This window comes from Melanotaenia boesemani, chromosome 3 (genome assembly GCF_017639745.1).
Source record: "Melanotaenia boesemani isolate fMelBoe1 chromosome 3, fMelBoe1.pri, whole genome shotgun sequence".
Lineage (NCBI taxonomy): Eukaryota > Metazoa > Chordata > Actinopteri > Atheriniformes > Melanotaeniidae > Melanotaenia > Melanotaenia boesemani.
The window spans coordinates 12,561,363-12,583,378 of NC_055684.1; the positions used below are offsets into that span (position 1 = coordinate 12,561,363).

The 22,016-nt window shown below is 41.4% G+C and overlaps 1 protein-coding gene across 2 annotated transcripts in view; it reads left to right on the forward strand.

Annotated features, from left to right (window-relative positions):
• chd6 (chromodomain helicase DNA binding protein 6) overlaps window positions 1–22,016 on the forward strand; it is a 115,616-nt gene that overhangs the window by 91,232 nt on the left and 2,368 nt on the right. For both annotated transcript variants that reach the window (XM_041979688.1, XM_041979687.1), the window contains 13 exons: window positions 690–747; window positions 2,533–2,905; window positions 3,010–3,218; window positions 4,292–4,389; window positions 6,208–7,023; window positions 7,172–7,426; window positions 9,328–9,625; window positions 10,980–12,407; window positions 12,492–12,643; window positions 13,319–13,582; window positions 17,541–18,158; window positions 18,327–18,566; window positions 20,280–20,420. In XM_041979688.1, coding sequence (XP_041835622.1) covers window positions 690–747; window positions 2,533–2,905; window positions 3,010–3,218; window positions 4,292–4,389; window positions 6,208–7,023; window positions 7,172–7,426; window positions 9,328–9,625; window positions 10,980–12,407; window positions 12,492–12,643; window positions 13,319–13,582; window positions 17,541–18,158; window positions 18,327–18,566; window positions 20,280–20,420 — 4,950 coding nt within the window. The remainder of the gene's footprint in view (window positions 1–689; window positions 748–2,532; window positions 2,906–3,009; window positions 3,219–4,291; window positions 4,390–6,207; window positions 7,024–7,171; window positions 7,427–9,327; window positions 9,626–10,979; window positions 12,408–12,491; window positions 12,644–13,318; window positions 13,583–17,540; window positions 18,159–18,326; window positions 18,567–20,279; window positions 20,421–22,016) is intronic.

Genomic DNA, 22,016 nt, shown 5'->3' on the forward strand with positions numbered 1-22,016 from the left:
AAATGTACAGACATAATTTGATGCAGTTTGATAAGCTGCACATTCACACTATGGGAGAAGAAGGAAGGAAATCTGTTATAGTTCAGTGATGGTTGTTAAAAAACACAGTTCCAAATCTTTAAAAATCTCTGCAGGAACAAACTTAAATCAGTCGCTGTGTAAGGCTACATGAAAATTTTCTACATGAAAGTCAGATAGTACAGAGTCAGACAGAGATTTTCACCATCCACCCATTCTAAGGGAACTGATTGGTCAGGAGGGGAGCATTCGCCTGCCTGAAAGCACGTCAGGTTCCCAGCATCAGTTGCCATGGTGATCCAAACTGGTAAAAAATGAACCAGCTTTCTGATTCCAGAAATCCTGCACTTGATGTTACCTCGATAGGTTACTAATCCTGCTTCTTAATACGCACCTCTGCTCCGCAAACACACTCGCATACAGATAGTTTGACAGAAACAGAGGTTCATATTTCTACTCATGTTCTAACAGCTGACGAGAAGTCATGTTGTATAACTTATAGAAAAAGACGGTATTGAAGACAAGCATGTTACTCATTGTTACTGGTAGAAAGCTTGAGAAGCTCTGCTGTAGAGGATGGTCGGTGTTTTTACTTGACCTGTGTTTTTTATGTGTTGCTTAAAGATTTATTATATCATCATTTCTATATTTATTAAATATTTTTTCCACAGGGGGAGGAAACCTGCTCCAGCACTGATACATCAGACAAACCGGACAGCACAGGTCCAGGTGAGATGTACAGTTACTGCTTTGAAGTCGATGCTTTTTACTTTTGGTTTCTGACTATATGATCAACAAATCTTCTACGATACACAGGATGAAACCCCAGCTGGCAAACTGGCAGAAAAAAATATTTTATTATAAAACTGGTCCAGTTGCTGATGATCTTTTTTCCCCCTGATGCCCCTTCATTTTCCTGCTGTTCTGCAGAAGGCCGGGTGGTGAGACAAATGAGCTGTAATCGGTTTGAATTGTGTTTGTTTTCTCCCTGGGCACATTTAATCATGAATTGTTGAGTGACAGAGGAGGTAAAGGACACAGATACTCTGTTACTTACTTATATCTTGTCAAAAACCTTTACATATGCACACATTATAAACTGCACAAACATATCCTTGTCAGTGCCATTTAAAAACAGAACCTGAGAGGCTCACCAAACTTGAGTTGGTTCTGCTGTGCTGACATGTGCTTGTGAAGTACTTGTTTAGCTTCCCCTGTATGAAGGTCCGAGTGCTCCTCCTGGACTGGACTGCATACACAGCGCTGCTCAGCTTGTGCTCAGGGGTTTTTGTCCTTCAAGTCAACCAGTTTCACATTTAGAGTGACAATAATTTTGCCTCTGCTCTTCCTCTCTGTTTGATTTCATGCTGATTTTTCCAGATTTCTTAACTGACAAACTCTTAGTTCCCCAGTCATGATGGTTCTTGAAAGCTGAATTTTTAGGGGAAAGTTGCAGAATAAGTTTATAGTTTCTCTAATGTGCAGATTAAATTTTAAAACGAAAGCACCTATAGTATACTGCTTAGTTTAAATTTGTTTTTAACCGTCTTCTGTGGTATGGGATGTTATGTGATCTATTCAAAGATGATCTGAATGGATAAATGTCCAGATCAACCTTTCATGATAAATAGAAAATGCACAAAACATTACAACATTTGGTGCAATGTCTTTCTCACTTCATTTAAGTGTTTGTTGTGGAAACCAGTGATGAAGAGTTCCAGGTTTTATTTTATCCCATTTTTTCTGCAAACATGTCTCTACATGCAGCAGTACAGGTTTGTTGTTGCCACATTTTTTAATTTTAAAATCAACATTTTTGCTGGTAATGGGAGATGCAGACAGACCAGCGCATTCACTCCTAAATGTGGTTCTTCATCGTCTTGTTGAAAACTGCATGGGCGTCTCTGGAAAGGATGTGGTCTGCATCTGCATCTTGCTGCCATCACAGAGGAGAAACTGAGCTTTGCCATTTCTCTTTTTGAGGTATTACAGTATCAAGCTTAGACTTGCTCCCTTGTTGTTTACACTCTGAAATTTCTGCATATGATTGATTTATTAACATCTGTCGTATGAGAAATGTGGGCATTACTTCCAATCTTTCTTTGAGGAACATCATTTTTAAACAGTTCAGTGATTTTCTTCTCTCACATTTGGTGACAAACTGGAGATCCTCTGTCCAGCTTTACTACTCAAATACTCAGCTTTTCATTGATGCTTTTGTTTGTACCAAATAATAATTACAATTACCTGTTTAATAATATTGATATTATTTTTATTTTATTTTGTTTTGACTGCATCCATTCCAACCTTTTCTGGAATGTGTTGCAACAGGAAATACAGGAATGAATGTATTTAAATTAAATCTATTAAATTCCTAAGAAAAATATCTGAAATATCTGTCCTCCAGAACCTAATTCTAAACATTTGAGTGAACTTAATCTTGGCTCCTGAAGTGCAACCACTGTGTTGTATCTAGTATCTGACCCTAAAGAAACTTCTCTCTTTTCTCTACAGACTCTCAGATGTCAGGTGACTTGTGTGCTCAGGATGGAACTCTGGTCACCACGACAACAGCAGGAACAGGGACCGGAGTGGCGGCTCTCCATGTCGTCCAAGCCCGGCCCCTGTGGCCCACCGGTCCTGCCTTGACAGCCCGTTTGCGGCGCCTGATCACCGCCTACCAGCGCTTCACGCTACGCCGCGAGCCTCTACTGAGGCACGACTTCCTGCTTCATGATGGCCTTGTCGGCATGGGGATCGGAGGAGCTAGAGCTGCTCATAGTCATCACGCTGGCGGGCCGCTTGCTTGGCAACTGGGTGAAGAGCTGAGGAGGTGTTCTGTGATCGCCACCGAACCAGACCCCCTGTTCCTGGAGTGGCAGAGAAGGTGATGCATCCCACTTCAAGAAAATACTAAATGTACTTGATTTTTGTTAAAACCTTCTGGAATATTTCTCTTCACTGTTGGTCCCATTCTCTCTGATGTTGAAGGTGGACCCGTCGAGAGCAGGCAGATTTCTACCGAACTGTTTCATCGTTTGGAGTTGTGTATGATCCAGAGAGGAAAGCATTTGACTGGTCCCAGTTCAGAGCACTGGCCCGACTGGAGAGGAAGACGGACGAGAGTTTGGAAAGATACTTCAATTCCTTTGTCAACATGTGCAGGACAGCCTGCAAGCTTCCTCCAAGAAAAGAAGAAGGTATTAGATGCAGCAAACCAATCTAAACATGCCAGCGACTAAAAAAGAAGAAAGAAAGAAAGAAAGCAGTAAAAAGAAATATGTGGAACAATCTGACATGTGGGCTTTCTGTGGTTGTATTGGTGCTGTTGTTGGTGCTTTAGCTTTGTGGAAAACATTATAATAGCAGCAAAGGATCTGTATTGCGATAGAGGGAAATTAAATGTTATGTAATGAAGATGGTCCACATTGCTATTTATCATCTTTGGCACTTTTGCCGGTATATCAAAAAGCCTCAGCAACACAGATGAAGGCATGTCATCCAATAGTTAAAAGTGTTCACTCAGGTGAAGAAGTTCCCTCTGGATCATAGCTGGTCAGGGGGAAACATCTGGTGGACAGAAATTCACTGTTAAATATCGTTCCTCTGTGTTTAGAAGGAAAAAACTATCTCACAGGGGGAACGGATCTCGATGGGGAAACTGGCCTTTCACAGTACCAGCTTTTTGTCACAGTAAAAGCCAGCTTATAAAACGGTCCCACCGGCTTTTAGTCTGGCTTTACTGCAACTGAAAGCCAGCGTTTACCATAACTATGAAAGTGACTAAAACCATGTCAACATACACTTCTACACCAACAAGGTTGGTGTATTTTAGCAGGAGCTACTGTTACGCTGCCCATGGTGATGAGCAACACTTTCTTACAAAACCGAATGCAAAAAGTTAGCTTTGACTTTATAAAGGTGTTACCATAGACTTACTTGTTGAGGAGAAAGTAGGCATCTTCAACATCCATTTTAAAATCTTTCTCCTTCTTGAGCTTCTTCTACCTGGCAAAGGCTAGCCCAATGTTTTTCCTTTTTTGTATTCAACCTTTTTGTATCGTTAGGTCACACTGTCTTTTAGGTCTCTATTTTCGCTTTATTGGTGATGGTGAAAATATTTTTTTTCTTTTTTAGCTTTTCACATAAACATAAACTGCATTTTAAGTTGCTGATGAATAAAACTTCAGGTCAGAGTACACACACACATATATCTGAGTGTGTGTTTTTCTCACCTTCTCTTTCCTTTTTTCCTTCTCCTGTTTTTATCCAGGTTTGGTTGATCCTGCTGTGATTGTAGAGCCTTTGACGGAGGAGAGAGCAGCTCGGACACTGTATCGCATCGAGCTTCTGCGCAAGATCAGAGAGCAGGTGGGTTCTTTGAAGAAACGTCATCAGAAGCAGAAGCAATTTAACATTTTCAATGATTGTTTGTGGAAACCAAAGTCCAAGTGATTTCAGTAGTTGGTAGAAACTTAGATAAACTTTTTGTCTGCAGTATTTTCATCATTAGTTGTAATAATATGTCCCTACTATGTCATATTTAGCTCAAAACTTTTAATCATGAGTGTACAGAGACACCTGGTAACTATGTGAACAAACAAACCAGTTCAGAAAGAGTTCCAGGATATTTTTGTAATGACATACAAACTCCGTCAGAGGCCTGAAAAGTAGCAAAAGACACCGGAAGATTTAGTGGCTTTGTTTTTCCATCTGAGAACATTGTGATTGTTTTGTTGGCCCTCAGAAGAAAATGGATTTGCCGATCAGGTGAAGGTCCACACATGCAGATGAAGGTATCATCAGCATAGAAGGCAAACGAAAAACATTTTGATCAAGTTAACATCAAAAGGAGTGATCCCTGATGCATACCCCCAGTCACCTGTGTTAGATGTGATACCATCTACCTCCTAATGTGCTCTGCCTACATTGTCATGACCCACAAAGCTTTGAGGAAAAAAAAAACACAAAACAAAACTTAAAACATCCCAGAAATGTGGATTTTGGTTGTCTTATGGTTTACCTGGAAAATATTTTAGAATAATATTGCTCTTTCCTTGGTTTGGGTTCCCTGAATGGTGTGTGAATAATCTAACATTTAAAGTTAGCACAGAAAGTGAGAAAATTAGTTGTTTCTTTGGTGTAATGATGCTTCTTGGCAATAAATCTTATAATGTTAGAAAGCCTGTTTAGTTCACTTTTAAATGGTGCCACATGAGTAAGAAAATGCATTCATGGGATGAGCAGCAGAGCTGAGGATGTGAGATGAGAGCATGAAAAAACTTATCAAATCCTCTCCGCCAATGCTGAACAGCTTACACTGCTATTGACTCTTGTTTTTACAGCAGTGTGTGACCAAGCTGGTGACCAGCGTGAGAAGAAGGTGCCAGGCTGTTGTGGCTGTGTGCTTCTTCCACGCAATACTAAGTCCCTGATTGTTAAACGACAGGCCAATTTGTCCTGTTTCTTTAGACTTCAATTATCCAATCCAATAAACACCAAACAAGAGTCAGTAGCTGAATCATTTGTTTGGCATTGGCAGAGAAGATTTAGCAGGTTCTTTTCTTTCGGGTTTTTCAGTAAACACTCATCTCCTTACTTTCTGTACTTTATAATGAAACTTTTGCAGAAAATTCCTGTTTAGTTGTATAAACATTCCCAACACATTCACATAGCATTTAATCTTTGAAAGACCTTTTAACATTACAGTTTGCATGCTCCCCGTTCTGTTATATAAACACTGATTGAGCTGTAAATGAGAATTAAAAGAACTGAAACACCATATAGCTAATTAGCTAATCTTTGCAAAAGCATAAATAATGTCTGATATATATGCCACACATGTTATTACTGTATTTTGGTGAACATCCATGTGATCTAACAGAGCTTATTTCTACTGGTAAAGCACTTTGTAACTCTAAGAAATGTGAATGGGAAGTATTAAATATCTAATGAGGGCATGACTGCATAAAGACAAATGTCTGCAGCAGGTTCTTTGTGTGCCGCTCATGACTTAGAAACATAAGTAAATTTATGCAGTCCTGATTGTGACAAGTCTGGGAACAAATATCAGATACATATATACCTGAGAGCCATGTGGAGCTGTCAGATGAGCAGTTAGGAATAGACAAATGTATAATAAAAAACAAACAAAGTAGCTTTGTCCCTAAAGGTCCATCCCTCCCTCAGGTTCTCCGCCACCCACTGCTCTCGCCTCGTCTCCAGCTGTGCCGCCCCTCCCTCTACCTTCCTGTCTGGTGGGAGTCTGGTAAACACGATCGCGACCTCCTCATTGGCGCGGCGCGCCACGGCTTGAGCCGGACTGACTTCTACATCCTGAACGACCCGCAGCTGAGTTTCCTGGAGGCTCACAGGAACTACGTCAGGGGACACCCTGCTCAACTTCATCCACAAAGTCATCATCACCCTCATCACGCAGGCTTGGCATCTCACCCTGGAATCTCATCTTCCTCGTCCTCTCACACACAGCTGCCTCATCCTCACTGCTGCCTGTATGATTCAGGACTGGGTCGCCACTCCCCTCAGCTTCCCGAATATCCCCACCAGGCTTCTCACCATCATCACCAGCAGCACCCTGCACCTCCCTCTGCTCCCTCCCCATCCTCCTCGTCTTCTTCCTGTCATCCTCACCTCCACCCTCCACCCCTGGATGCCCATGATTCAGCCTCACCAAGTCTGGGAATGGTCCCTGGCCCGCGTGTAGACTTTCTGGACTGTGCTCCATTGGATGAATCTCTGGAGCTGGGCACGCTGCAGCACGACAGCATGTCAGCAGATGCTTTACACGGAGGAAAGACCTCCAAAGACGCACTGAACGGTTTCCCGTTTAACTCAGCAGCAGGAGGTCAAAGCATGCTCAACTCATACGGAGTGGGTGGAGCAGACCTGGATTCAAAATTAAGGAGCGATGTGCTTGTTGGCGAGCAGGGCTCATCGGAGGAAACTGGGCTGATGGCTCCATCGGTGGAGCTGGATCAGTTACAGGTATGCACCAAGCTTTAGTTACTGTTTTTATTAATGACACTTGGACTCCATAATGATGAATCTATAGATAGGAAAATGAGTTTTTAGAGGACAACGTAGAATATTTTTTAGGCTGCGTCCTTATCTTTTATTCCATCACTTCCTGCAGGCTCCATGGGACAGCACAGATCACACCAGTCCGGCTGAGCACATGTTCAATGAATCGGATCCAATTCTTGGTCCACCTGCTCTGGAGACTGGCTTTCTGGAGGAGGAAGATGAGGAGGCTCAGGGAGGAGAAAGAGCAGGGGAGGAGGGTGGAACCCTGGAGGAGTGTTTAGGCCTCCCCCCCTCATCTCCTCCATCCCATCCTTCAACAGTAGACTCTGTGGAGCCACTGTCATCAAGTTACTTGCTCTTTAAGGTTGGTTCTGACATCCTGTCTGTCATTAGGGTGACACTGATAACTCACAACATAACTGTTTGTTGTAATCATACCCCCCAGGTAGGCAAAAAAATAAAATAAAAGGAAATAGAAAAGGAAAAAGGAAAGCTGAACTTAACCAGACATTAAGTAGGATTACATCAGAGTTTATTTATGTGTTAATACAAACAGCAACTTTAACGGTGACTGAGTGATTGGAAAAAAAATATATATATATATATATATATATACACACACACACAAACATACACACATACAGTATATATATATATATATATATATATACAGAGTGTGCAGAATTATTAGGCAAGTTGTATTTTTGAGGATTAATTTTATTATAGAACAACTATGTTCGCAATGAACACAAAAGACTCATAAATATCAAAGCTGAATATTTTTGGAAGTTGGAGTGGGGCTGTTTTAGTTTTAGAATCTTAGGAGGATATTTCTGTGTGTGCAGGTGACTATTACTGTGCATAATTATTAGGCAACTTAACAAAAACCAAATATATACCCATTTCACCAATATAACAACTCAAAACTTACAAATATATATTTCTGGCATTCAAAAACAAAACAAAAACAAATCAGTGACCAATATAGCCACCTTTCTTTGCGAGGACACTCAAAAGCCTGCCATCCATAGATTCTGTCAGTGTCTTGATATGTTCACGATCAACATTGCGTGCAGCAGCAACCACAGCCTCCCAGACACTGTTCAGAGAGGTGTACTGTTTTCCCTCCCTGTAGATCTCACATTTGATGAGGGACCACAGGTTCTCTATGGGGTTAAGATCAGGTGAACAAGGAGGCCATGTCATTATTTTTCTTCTTTTAGACCTTTTCTGGCCAGCCACGCAGTGGAGTCCTTGGATGCGTGTGATGGAGCATTGTCCTGCATGAAAATCATGTTTTTCTTGAACGATGCCGACTTCTTCCTGTACCACTGCTTGAAGAAGGTGTCTTCCAGAAACTGGCAGTAGGACTGGGAGTTGAGCTTGACTCCATCCTCAACCCGAAAAGGTCCCACAAACTCATCTTTGATGATACCAGCCCATACCAGTATCCCACCTCCACCTTGCTGGCGTCTGAGTCGGAGTGGAGCTCTTTGCCCTGTACTGATCCAGCCACCGGCCCATCCATCTGGCCCATCAAGACTCACTCTCATTTCATCAGTCCATAAAACCTTAGAAAAATCAGTGTCATGATATTTCTTGGCCCAGTCTTGACGTTTTATCTTGTGGGTCTTGTTCAGTGGTGGTTGTTTTTCAGCCTTCCTTACCTTGGCCATGTCCCTGAGTATTGCACACCTTGTGCTTCTTGGCACTCCAGTAATGTTGCAGCTCTGAAATATGGCAAAACTGGGGCATCTTGGCAGCTTCACGCTTGATTTTCCTCAGTTCATGGGCAGTTATTTTGCGCCTTGTGTTTTTTAACACGCTTCTTGCGACCCTGTTGACTATTTTGAATGAAACGCTTGATTGTTCGATGATCACGCCTCAAAAGCTTGGCAATTTTAAGAGTGCTGCATCCCTCTGCAAGACATCTCACTATTTTTGACTTTTCAGAGTCCGTCAAATCTCTCTTCTGAGCCCATTTTGCCAAAGGAATGGAAGTTGCCTAATAATTATGCACACCTGATATAGGGTGTTGATGTCATTAGACCACACCCCTTCACATTACAGAGATGCACATCACCTGATATGCTTAATTGGTAATAGGCTTTCAAGCCTGTACCAGTTGGAGTAGAACAACATGCATAAAGAGGATGATGTGGTCAAAATACTCATTTGCCTAATAATTCTGCACATACTGTATATATACATATATGTATGTATATATACATATTCTAATTCTAACTCTTTATTTTACTTTTCCAGGACATCGGTGTGAACGAGGAAGCCAGCGCTGATCAAACAGATTTGTCAGCAAGCTCCCCTCTGCCTTACGTCCCTCCTCCTTCCCTCTCTCTCTCGGACCTCACCGCCCAAGAGCCGCAGGATGGGTTGGGAAACACCGATGTCTCAGAGAGCCTGACTAATCCTGTGGAGGAAGGAGAAGACCGGGAGGGAAACGCTGGGTTTGAGTTTGACGATAAGGAGGAAGAAGAAGTGGAAGAATTGTCAAAGGAGACCATGGAGCAACATGTGGAAGGAGAGGAATGTAATCCTCAACAAGGTGTGTCAAGGCTCAGTATTTAGTCCACAAATGGAGTTTTCTGTGTTACATACGTAACTAGTAGCTCCACCTTAACTGAACCATAGAAAAGCTGCGCTTCCATTACGCGGTTCGGGCCGGTACGGTATTTTGTGTGTTTCTGTTATAAAATGGGCCTATACAACCATACTGAACTATACCCCGCCATTTATGGACCCCCTTCAGTTGTAGGCCCAAAGGAAAATTTCTATGGCACAGTTAAGGCAGAGCTACTAGCATTGCCAATAAAATCCATTGATTTGCGGATAGAAAAACATTATTGCCCACGACAAAAACAAGCGCAACACAAACAACGCTGCTGTTCAGTTTGTGGTTTAGTTGCATGTTGTGTTTGGATGTTGGAAAGATAATAGGAAAAGGATGCCTGCAAACAACAGTAAGGTCTGGTTGGCTCTGGAACTGCAAACTGTCCTAGCTATATTTGGTGATAGTGTGATTCCGCTCGTAACCTTCTCTCATACAATGCGGCATGTATTGTTTGTACAAAGAACCGCAAGCTAAGCAAGACAAAACCAAGCTGCTGAATGGCCTCCATTCTTGTTTGTACAGTAGTGTAACATTTGTTGTTGTCACGCTAGTGTGACCCCACGCTAGGCATTTGGTCTAAACCCTGCCGCCCAGTGGCAGTCCTACTTACAGTGGAAACGGTCATCTGAATTGACTGGACCATTCAATAGTGTACCGGACTGTACCGGCCCGAACCAAACCGCTCAATGGAAACGCGGTTTAACAGTATAGGAAAACGGACTGATGGTCTGTTCCCTAAAGTGTCCTGGTGCAGCCCACAACTTTTATGTTCCTGCCACATGTCCTGTTTTACTGTCATTTCATTATTTTGAACATTTAAGAATCCATGTTGAATCGGCTTGTATCTCATCAGGATGAATCAATTAAATAGTGAATCGGCTAACCCCTAATCTCCATCAGAACTGAAAAAGCTCTTCTGGATGAGAGCAAAACACTTTCAAAACTGCATCCAGTCCAGCTGACTTGACTCAACCCATGCTGTATTTCTACCAGGTACTGGTAAAATATGACGGTTACATTTCAAAATGATAGTAACATAAATTATTAGATTATAGTTGTTTTGTTTAGTTATCCAAGTGCTTCAGACATGACTACACAGCGCACTGATGAATATACAGCTTCTGTAAGTAGAATTAATTTATAAACCAGAAAGAAAGCTGTTTGGACGTTATCTCCAGACCACATAAAAAGTCATTAACAGTGTGGAAAAACTACTCTGTCGTAAAGCCACAGAGTGAAATGTTAATGTTGCCTAATTTCTTAAAATCTTATTGCTTTTTGCTCAAAGGTGCCGACCCAAGTTTGGGAGTTTTTAACCGAACCATTGAAGTGCCACAGATGGATGAGAGCGATCCAGAAGCAGAACAGGATGAGAGGAAAGAGATCTTAAAACCAGACGCCGAGGACCTCAGGGAGAGCTTTGAGCAGGCAGAGCATAATGAGGACTTAACCCAAGACGTGCAGCCTTATCTGGGCAAGCTGGTGCAGGAGGGAAGCTTGGTGTGTCCTGAGTCTATCGAGGAGCCTCCTGTGGAGGTGGGCGGGCTGATCTTATATCAGACGGTGGAGGAACAGAGTGTGGATAATTCTCTTGACACTGAAGCGTTCATGCAGGATGAAACTGGAGAGTTTGTGCAAATGAAGGAGATTCCACAGAATTCCAGAGAGAGTCCAGCAGCGCTCAGCACGGTTCCTGCAGATCAAGTCGATGAGGTCTCAGAGGGCCAGGTGGATTGTGTCTCTCTGACTGAGGATCCGGTGGAAGAAACGGCTGAAAAGACTGAAAACACCAGCGGTGAGATGGAGTTGGAAAATATTTACTCAGAATGTCCATCTGTTTCTGAATCAGAACCATCAAAGTATCCTGGAAGCACCAGAGAGAGTGATGGAGCCAGGACTCAGGTCTCAGTAGATCAGGACTACTATGAGGGCTCAGCTGAAGACCTGAACTTACCAGATTGCAGCAGAGACATCACTGAATATGACCACAAAGACAATTTGCTCAGTCAAAACAAAGGTAAAATGTTCTCAGCTGTACCTGTTAACAGCACTGACCTGAAGCCATCTGCGCTTACATTTTCTCTCCAGCAAACCAGCGGTGAGAAGAAAACAGAGGAACTGGTGGTACCTGTGAAGGTAGAGGAGACCAAAACTGAGGCTGCAGAGGCTCCAGACAGCTCTGAAGTCAAACATGCTCATTTTCTCTCCTTCTCTGTGAAGTCAGAGGGGTTGGTGACCAAAACTGAGCAGCTGGAATATCCCGTCAACGCTCCGTCACTGGAGGTGAAGCCTGAAGTTCTCAGCCTGAAGCCTGAGAACTTCGACACTAAACCCCAAGTTCTCCAGTTTGTTGCCTACTCAGAAGTCAAACCAGATGTTAAACCATCCGCTCTGAGGTTGGCTGCATATTCAGATGGTTCTGAGTTTAAGACTGAGACTAAGCCTGAAGGTTTGGAGTTTACAGCCTTTTCTGACACCGTCAAGCCTGAAGCTAAAGCAGAAGCTCTGGGATTCACAGCCTTCCCAGACAGCTCTGAGATAAAACCTGAAACCAAGCCAGATGGCCTTGAATTTAAAGCTGAGATGAAGCAGGAGATGTTGGAGGCAGACAGTACTGTCCTGACCCCGAAGCTGGAGCAGGCAGATGGGCTGGCCGACTCCTCGGAAAGTCTGGTGGTGAACAGCCAAGTGAAGGAGGAGAGGCCAAGTTCTCCAGGTACGAACACTTACACCCGGTTAGAAAGGTTCACTTACAGGCTCAGAAACAATGTGATGTGTTTAAATGTGTTCTCCTCTGCAGTTCATGTGGTGGAAAGCTACACTGGCAGCCCCAGGTTTGCAGCTCCTGTTTCCATGTGTGAGATTCCCGACAGCCTACATGAAAGCAGGGAACCCACCATCGCCCAGCTGCTACAGGAAAAAGCTCTTTATTCATTCTCTGAGTGGCCAAAGGTACTCTTGTGATGCCTGTTGAAGTATTTCTGTCATAATAATTTAATTTATTTTATTCAAGTTTCAAAGAAAACAGAAAAAGGACATAAAACACACTGAAATTCTCCACACTGGAGGAAAAAAAGAAAAAATATAACCAAGGCTACATTAACAAGTAAACCAAGTGAAACACATAAAGATATTTAGGCAGTTTTTAAGCACATTTGACATTGTTTTTATTCCCCTCCTTGTCCTGGCACAGCATAACACAGAACATAAACTTGCAAACAAAAAGAAATTGTAGCAAATACTGTGAATTACATTACTTTAACTGGTTTAAATCTGATTTCAGTAGTAATAGAAAATCAACACAATTCTCCAGAAATTCCCAAATTTATCTAATTCTAATCTAGCTAAAAAAAAGTTATGATGGCTTTTTTTTTTTACCTGCCTCTGACACTGTTGGGAATAAATAGTACTTGTTCCCTGAATTAGTCATTTCCTGGTTTCCTTCTCCCAAATATGAAACTTCAAATGTACACAGAAGCTCCACTTTCAGGATGTTTTCTATTTTCTTTAAACTCTGCCAATAAGGTATAATAGAGGGGCATTCCCTGAAAATATGATATTGTAATTGGCTTTATTTTCTCCACATAACTCTTCTGCCTCTGCTTCTGTGTTGCCCGCTCCCTGTAGGACCGAGTCATCATCAACCGGCTGGACAGCATCTGCCACGCCATCCTGAAAGGAAAGTGGCCCTCGTCGAATGAGCAGTATGACTCTCTAGGTTCTCTGGCTGCCAACTCCTGTCTGGTGAACAGCTTAGCCCAGCACCACCAGCACCGAGCAGGTTTCCTCCCCACCACAGCCTCTGGCTCCGTCCCAGGCCAGGCTCGAGTCCAGCAGGCCAGTCCTGGACTGGGCTTTTCTGTCCCTCCTCCTCTCACAAGACTACCCAAGGTGAGTACTCCCCCTCTGTAACCTAATGAATGACTGACCTACCTTTGTGGTACACATGCATCAGTCACCTGTCTACATTTATCCGTTTCATGCCATGGTTCACACATGTGGTGTCCAGTTTTTTTTCTACAGGGAAAGACTCGCATACAATAATCTAAACGTTAAAATGACCTAATTTATCTTAGAGGTTCCAATAACCCCCGTTTGACATGATCTACTACACTTAATGTGACTAGAAAACACCATTAAGCCAAAAATAAAACACTAAGCCAAACAGTGGCATTACTAGATAATAAAAGCTTTTATTGGTTTATAAACCAGCAACAACTTCATTTATATGAACCAGTAAATGTGAATCAGGTCGTTTTTCTATACATCCTGTAGCACTGGGCACCATCAAACCATAGTTTTGTTGCTCTTTTGTAAAGTTTCTACTGTCTGTATTGTGTACTGCTGATATTATATATGTGCATATTAGACTTGGGCAGATTAAATTGTTTTATAAAAATAAAGGAAGGATTTTATGAAAGAAGAAAAATATTTGAACTCAGTTTCACATCTTACGTACTCAAACGTAATTTCCCCAGATGTTTTAGTCTGTAAACAGAAGAGGTGTGAGCAGTTTGTCTCCATGTCTCAAGTTTTTAAAGATAGGAAGTCTTTATTTTTCCCCATTTAGACTGAAAACAACCTCTAAAATGACTACATAATTATAACTGAAAATAAAAATGTAAAATAACGGCAGTATAACAATAAACAACGGACGTGTCTCAAATATCACCTTTAAAACTCTATTCCAGGAGCCAGAACTATGAATATACTTCAACACATCCACAGTAGCTCCAGCTCTGGTCTGCAGGTTTTAGATGTTTTCCAGCTCCAAAACACACAATTCAAGTGAAATGGATCTTCTTAATGGCTTCTCAGGTTCTGCATCAGCCTGTTAATGAGCTGAAGCAGGAAAACATTTAAAACCTGCAGGACAGTGACCCATGAGGACCGGATGCTGGTTTTCACCTGTGGATGAGCAGGTGTAAAATAATAAGGTGTTACGGCTTGAGATGGCCAATCACAGTCATGGATCTAAAGCTACTACAAAGCTGGTCCAAATAAAACCGAAAGGAAAACTGGAGGAAGAAAAGTGCCGTAATGAAATACATAAATACAGCACTGAATTATTAATTAAATGCATCATTAATGTATTAGAAATTAATTAAAACATTAAAATTAAATAAAAAAATCTTAAATGTGTCATTAATGAAGTAACATTGCTAATAAATACATATATAATAAATCAAATGTTTAATAAATTACTTAAAAATGCCAGTCGAGACTTTAAATTGGAAATCATTTTCTAAATAATTTTTGCACATTCAGTTAAAAAAATGAATGCGTTATTTAAAAATCTAAATAAATTAAATTGATGTTAAAATATAACCATTTCAGCATTTGATTATATTAATGCTTCCTGAGCTGCCGTACATCATTAATCCATTTAAACTGTCACTGCAGCTCTTTGGCGGATCTCGACATCTGATTGGTTAACTCTGCATATGACTGTACGTTTATCCCAAATAAAAGATCCCTGCAGAGCCTGTTGAAATCATCAGGTTTTTATTTGATGGCAACACCCGATACTTGCTGTGATTAAGAAAAACAATCAAGAGTCATTTCAACCGCAGCTTTAACTTCAGACCAGAGTAATTAAAGTCATGGTTAACGCGCTCAACATTAGCCCCGCCCACCAGGTTTAAATGAATTCAGGATACTCTGCAGCATCAGGACCATGAAAGAATAGACCCTCTGTGGTCTTTCAGGTATAACTGGCTGTTTCTGACTACTTTTGCCTTTATATTTCACTTTTAAAACAGTTTACTTTTCCTTGCTGGTATCATTTTCAGCACGTCATGTGTGATTTTAGTTTTAACTTTTGGACATAAAATCTCACAAGAAAACATAAAATTCAAGTTGGAAACTTTTCAATTTTTTTTTTCTTTGTATGAAAACCATAAACATGTTTAATCAACTATTTATTCAGAATGCAAATATGAATAGTTGATTTTAAAAACTAATAGTTATACACACCTAAATACATGCAGGCAGTGGTTTTTTTTTTTTTTTTTTTTAGCTATTTCCAAAAACAGATGTCACCATAAGATTTGTTCCACCCCAAAAACCAGTTCCTGTCCACCAGGAGGCAGCACTACAATTTGCTTTTGATGGATTTTAGTTACTCCCACAGCTTTCCTTCTTCCTCAGTAACCAAATTCATCATGTTAACTCTTAATTTTTGGATTGTTTGCTGCGCTTTCCACTAGTAGGAAAGGGGGTTTGGGATTTTTTTTAAGGCTTTTTTTTCCGTCATTCTTGTGAACACTTCCCTGTATTCAGCCTTTTTTAGTTATTTCCTGCACCAAATGTGACAGTAATATACACAAAAAAGTATGACACACATTTTTTATTATAACTTTGGGTTTACTTTGACTATTAAGACAGGACTGATTTATAGTTTAAAGTCGACACTGTCAACAGAAGTTGAAAAGGAGACTCTCTGGCATCTTTCTGCTACATGGGTAATGCGGTTTGTACAAGCCAGTGCATCTTATAACCCAGAAGGTCAATTAAAATGATGAAAAAATATACGGGTTTTTATTTATCCATTTTTCTATACCACTTTGTCCAATTCAGGGTCGCTGGGAAGCTGGAGTCTATCCCAGCAATTAGATGAGAGGCAGGTTCACCTGGATCCCAGGGCCTATATGTTTTATGTAAAATGAAATTAGATTAGAAAGTAAATTAATAATATATTAAATAATTTATTCATATATTTATTTATGGTTTTAATCATTTAATTAATTATTTAATGCTGTATTTAGGTGTTTCATTGTGGCACTTTTCCTCTCCATGCCGATGGGGCGTTCATGTAAAAGAAAAAGCTGATCAGTATCTGTCATGTTATCCAGGGCTCTTAGATACCAAACCCATGTGAAAAACCAGTGCTGACATTTGGTCCACTGCTGGGTTTCCTCACATTACCGACATCTGAACAAGCAAAACAACTTCTAAACTATTTAGAGTTCTGTCAGAAATGTTTTCAGTCATGGATCTATTTAGATAGTAGACTCAGTGGAAAGAATGAGGAAACCACTGTGGTTTATAACAGCAGATGTAGTTTTCAGCCAGCCTTGCTCTCTGGGCTGAGAATGGCAGCAACATTGTGTTAGTGTGAAGAAGAAGCGGAAGACCACTCTGTGTTTTGCAGTAATGTCAGAGTTGGTTAGAAAGTTATTTGTTAGTTTTCTGTTGTCACTGCAGCTTCTCTTCCCCTGCATTCATTCTCTACTTTGAACAGCTCATCACAGTGAGATAGGAGTTAAAAAAGCTGGGAAAAAGGACTACAAGGGAGTCCACTGACTAGTATGTCTGATCGTTTAGGATTCTTTTAACTGCTCTCTGCTCATGACTGTTCAATAAAAAGGCTTTTAGTTGTTCCATGGTTTTAATAATTTATCAAAACATTCTTATTAACACAGATCAAATTATAAATATAATCATACAAACATAATTAATCAGATGCAGTTTGGTAAGTTTGGTGTGCTGCACACTTAACAAAAAATATCTTAAGATACCAAATCTTTAAAATTCAGCCAAAACAAGCTTAAGAGTATAAAAACAAAGCGGTTTTTGACACCAGTGTTTATCCTGTTTCAAAGTGCAGGCATCACATCTTACAGGGATGTAGATATTTGCTAGATCCATCGTAAATGGGTTAACCCATCAGGAAGCTTTAGCAGCTTCCAGAGACAACAGACGATGAAAGGAAGCCATTTTTAAATGTGACCCAGGTCTAACTGACAGCTGCCACTGTGTTGTGTCTCAGTCCATATGTGTGTTTAACAGAAGCCATCATCTCTCTCCCGTTCTTGTCTACCCCTCACCACCTTGTCCATCTTGACAGTACATGCCGCGGGGCGGCGCATGCGGGCGCGGAGCTTGGCGCCTCACCTCCTTGCCTCTCTTGCAGGAGAGGCTCGTGGCTCCTACCTACCTCCCTGAGCTCAAAAGAGCAGGAGGTCGCAGGTCTTTCGACTACGAAGCCGCTGCTGCGGCAGCTGCCAAGATTTTAGCCGGGAAACCTGCGTCATCGTGCCACACCGCTGCCACCACAAGCTCTGGCGGTGAGAAGGTGCCAGTGGTAGCTCCGCCCTCTCACCACACTGGATCCATGTTGATAAATGGCTGGCAAGAAGCAGCCATTGATCTAACCAAGTCATCGGGAGAAATAAGCACCACAAGCGGCATCGGGACAAATGAAGCTGTGGTGGCTCCAGGAGTCGGTCAACACAGCCATAAGCTGCCGCCGCCCCCCATCACAGCACCGCTGCCGGGCTCTGTGGGGATCGACATGTCTGGGATCCTGCAGGCTGGTCTCATCCATCCTGTCACTGGACAGATAGTTAACGGGAGCCTGAGGGGAGATGATTCATTAAGGAGGAGGAGGGGGAGGAGGAGAAATGTGGAAGCTCTGTACTCTGAGTTCACCAAGAGCCGAGGACTGCACCTCCCTGAGACACAGGTGGGTAGAGGGGGCAGTTAGAAATTATTCAGTGTGAGGGGGAGAAACCCCAGTCAGGGCAAAAACAGAGTGGGCCGAAGAGGAAAATCTTCTCTGTCTGCTTCATTTCCAGTCATTAAAACATCTTTGTGTGCATGTGTGTGTCTCTGTGTGCGCGTCCATTTACAGGGTCGTGTAGAGGGGATCAGCCACTCCTCTGTCTCCTCCTCCACCTCTTCGCCGTCCCCGTCTCCCTCCGAGCGACCTGCAGGCCCTCCCACGCCTTCCTCCTCCTCAACTCCCACCCCCACTCAGACTCCGCCTCAGCCAGAAATCGTGACCATCGACAGAGAGGCGGCCAGCAAAGGTCTGATCGAGTGGCTGAGACAGAACCCGGGCTACAGCATGGATCTGCCCGCTTTCGCTCACGTACGTCTCATTTATTGCTTTAAAGTCAACCCTGCATGTTGTAGGCTTTTAAGATTCGGTTTGTAACCATTTGCTGCAGCTACAATGCTGCACGCTGTCAGTTTGGTGAGTAGGGCTGCACGATTATGACCAAAATATTAATCACGATTATTTTGGTCAATATTGTAATCACGATTATTAATCACTATCATTCAATGTGTTTGGAAAAACACATATTTTTATTGCACCAATAACAAACAAACTATGTTGCAACAATTTTTAGTGAAAAATTAAACTTTAAATTAGAATAGATAAAAAGTAATGCAAAAAAATGCATTTACCATTAATTTTTGAGAAGTTATTGTAAATTATGGGGCTACATAAGATGCTAAATTAGGAACTGTTCAGATGTCTTGAGAAATGCAGACATTGATGAAAAGACAACCTAAAATGTTTAGAACAGCAAAAAATAATAACATTAAATTCTTCAGTCAATATTTTCTTTGTTTTTTAAGTTTAATTTTATTAAGTGTCTTTTTTTTTTTTTTTTTTAATTAGGAGACTGCAACACTTTTAACTTTTTAAATATTTTGTCCACACTCTTCATTAATAAACATTAATATCTGACAGTAAGCCAGCACAGGATCATCCAGCAGCAGTTATGTACGTTTAATTTTCAGCCTGGTCATGTAACAGAGGCGATTATCTCCTGCTCTGAATGCAGCTCTGCTGCGTGAGGAACAAGCCTCTTCTGTGTGCTTTTGCACGGTGGAGCTGTCTGCACAGCTCCCACTAGCTCTTTCACGTCGGTCTCCAAAAGTCTCCATTATAATCGCTGCTAGAGGCGAGTGAAAACTCGCTAAATATAGCGACCAAGTTGCTAAGTTGGCAACATGCTAGCTGCCAACTGTAAAAAGGGGTGTGCCACGGCGCCCTTGTTATTTAGGCAGCTTAATCTCTAAGCCAGGGATACCCGCTGAAAAAAAAAAAGGGAAACACAAATTAATGATAACACTGTCAGATATTTTACATGGACAGTAAAGAGAGCAGAGCCCAGTGCATCATGGGACTTCCTCCAGCAGCCTCAGCCTACAGCAACAGAATTAAAGGGATGGCTAATGCCACCAAGCCAGTCCTAAATATAAGCTTTGTCAAAAGGGAAAGTTTGAAGCCTAAATATGAAGGTAGAGAGGATGTATGCCTTCTGAGGCCAAGCTGGGATCTTCAACTAAACGTTGATGATCAGACGAACAGCTGATAAAGCTTCCAATTTTACCTGGAATCCGGTTTTTGCCAGAGGTTTTAACATCAACTCTTCACCATATAAACTGATCCCAGAGAAGCTCCAGCTAGTCGCTGGTTTTACATTTAAGAAATCTTAAGAAATCATCTCATGTCTCTGGTCAAAGGGAGAACAATAAGGTAAATAAATAGAAGGATATGAAAGAGGTCATCATCATCATTTTCCCTCTGTGAACGCTATAGGTTAGAAACGCTTGTGTGATAAATTCAGACTGGAACGGTTGTGATGAAGAAGGATGAGAAAAAGACACGGCTGCTATGATCAGTGGAGAGGACAAAGAAAACACTAGAGGGAGGTTCATACCTCAGACAGGTGTTTACAGGGACACTGATGTCAAGTGGAAAAGACCTGAACTGAAAGATCTGAACTGCCACAAGAAGAAGTTACTAACTCATTTAACTTCTTCCTCTTCCTCCCACCATGCTGTGCAGTCTGGAGCTGGTCTGTTGCACGGCTTTGTGGAGCGTCCCAAACAGAGGAGGCATCGCTGTAAAGACCCCACCAAGCTGGACGTCAACTCTCTGACGGGGGAAGAGAGGGTCCCTGTTGTTCACCGAGGCACCGGACGGAGGGTAGTTAACACACACACATTAAGTGCATGAATATCAGCCTGCAGCCAAACCAAACACTTCCTTCCTGGTAAAACTCAGCCCAGGCCCCTCATTTATCAACCCTCCATGAAAACTAGAGCGATTAAAGTACAAAAAGTGTGAAGACCAGTCGTACCAAGTAACCAGTAAGCAGCCGTACGTAGCTGTTCAGCTTTTATAAATCCCACATGTTCTAAACCACCTGATCATTTACATCCAGAAACACACTCAATCAACCAGATATGAGGACATCGCTCTTCTTCAGAAGTCACACGGAAATTGATTGCGTTCCTGTTTGGAGGGATGGAAAGAAAAGTAAAAACAATTCATTTCTGCTAAGTTTGAAATAAGTCTGTTTAGTTCATTTAGTTCACTGATTCAAGTCAGTATTTATCTAAAAGGTAGAGCTGAAGCACAGCTATAAAAGTGCAAGGACAGGAGATAAATATCATTAATCATCTGAAAACAATATACTGAATTACAAAAAAATGAAAGCCGCAGAGAGAAAGGAGAGCAGGAGATGATTTGGGATCAAGGAGAAATTTCTCAGACATTAAAAAAAGGAGAAATTGTTAAATCACTCCATATTAAACTTAAAAATCAGACGTGTCTGCAGCTGGAGGACAGAACCCAACAGAACTTCCACCTCTGGATGTTGAATTTTTATTGTTTGGTTAACCTCGGTTAGTTTAAATGTTCTGTAGAAACAAAGGTGACTGGATTTGGCGTGGCTTGCACACACACATTCCCAGCATGGCTGCAGCTCTTTCACATTTTAATGTATTTTAAGCCCAAAGAAAAGACTTCATTCAACACAAATGCTATAATCCAGCTCAGTGATGGTCCGGGAATGTCTGACCAGTCTTCTTCCACGTCAGTCACCAAAAAACCTGTTTGGATATTCACTAGCTAAGTTTTTGTGTAGTTAGTACAACTCTGTAACACCGGTCCCAAATCATGACAGAAAGCTATCAGGACCTCTCTTTGGGAGCAGAATCCCATCAGAAGTCATGATGACCAGCTGGCCGTGGAGCTCACTTTCAATTATCTTCTAATAACACCAGATTAGTTCTCTGTCTGACATGGGTGTCTTATAAGTTTTGAATCATGTCGATTGGATGACATAACATGTTCACAGCACTATAACATTAAAAATAGTAGATCACCTGGAGCTGCTAACAGCTTCACTGGAAAGTTCAGATCTGAAACTCTCCCAGTTTTTGCTTGACATTGATGAACCGAGTAAAACCAGAAATATGATAGTTTCACAAAAATATTTGTCCAAGTGTAAAAGTTTCTTTTAATATAATATTGTCTGATTTGTTTGTCTTTTAACAGAAATAAGTAAATAAGTGGTGTTTGCTGGTTTTATTTTACTTTTTAAAATTCTGAGTTGATGATTTTTGTGTATTTTTGGGTCCAGAATGTTAATAAAATAAGTTAAAGTGAAAAAACAAATCTTAGAAGTGGTACTAGACATAAAAGATTTGAAAGCCATTGAACTAAACTATAAATCTGTTAATTAAAAAAATATATATATATGCACAAAGTGTGTAAATGAAGGCCCTGGTGTGTTGC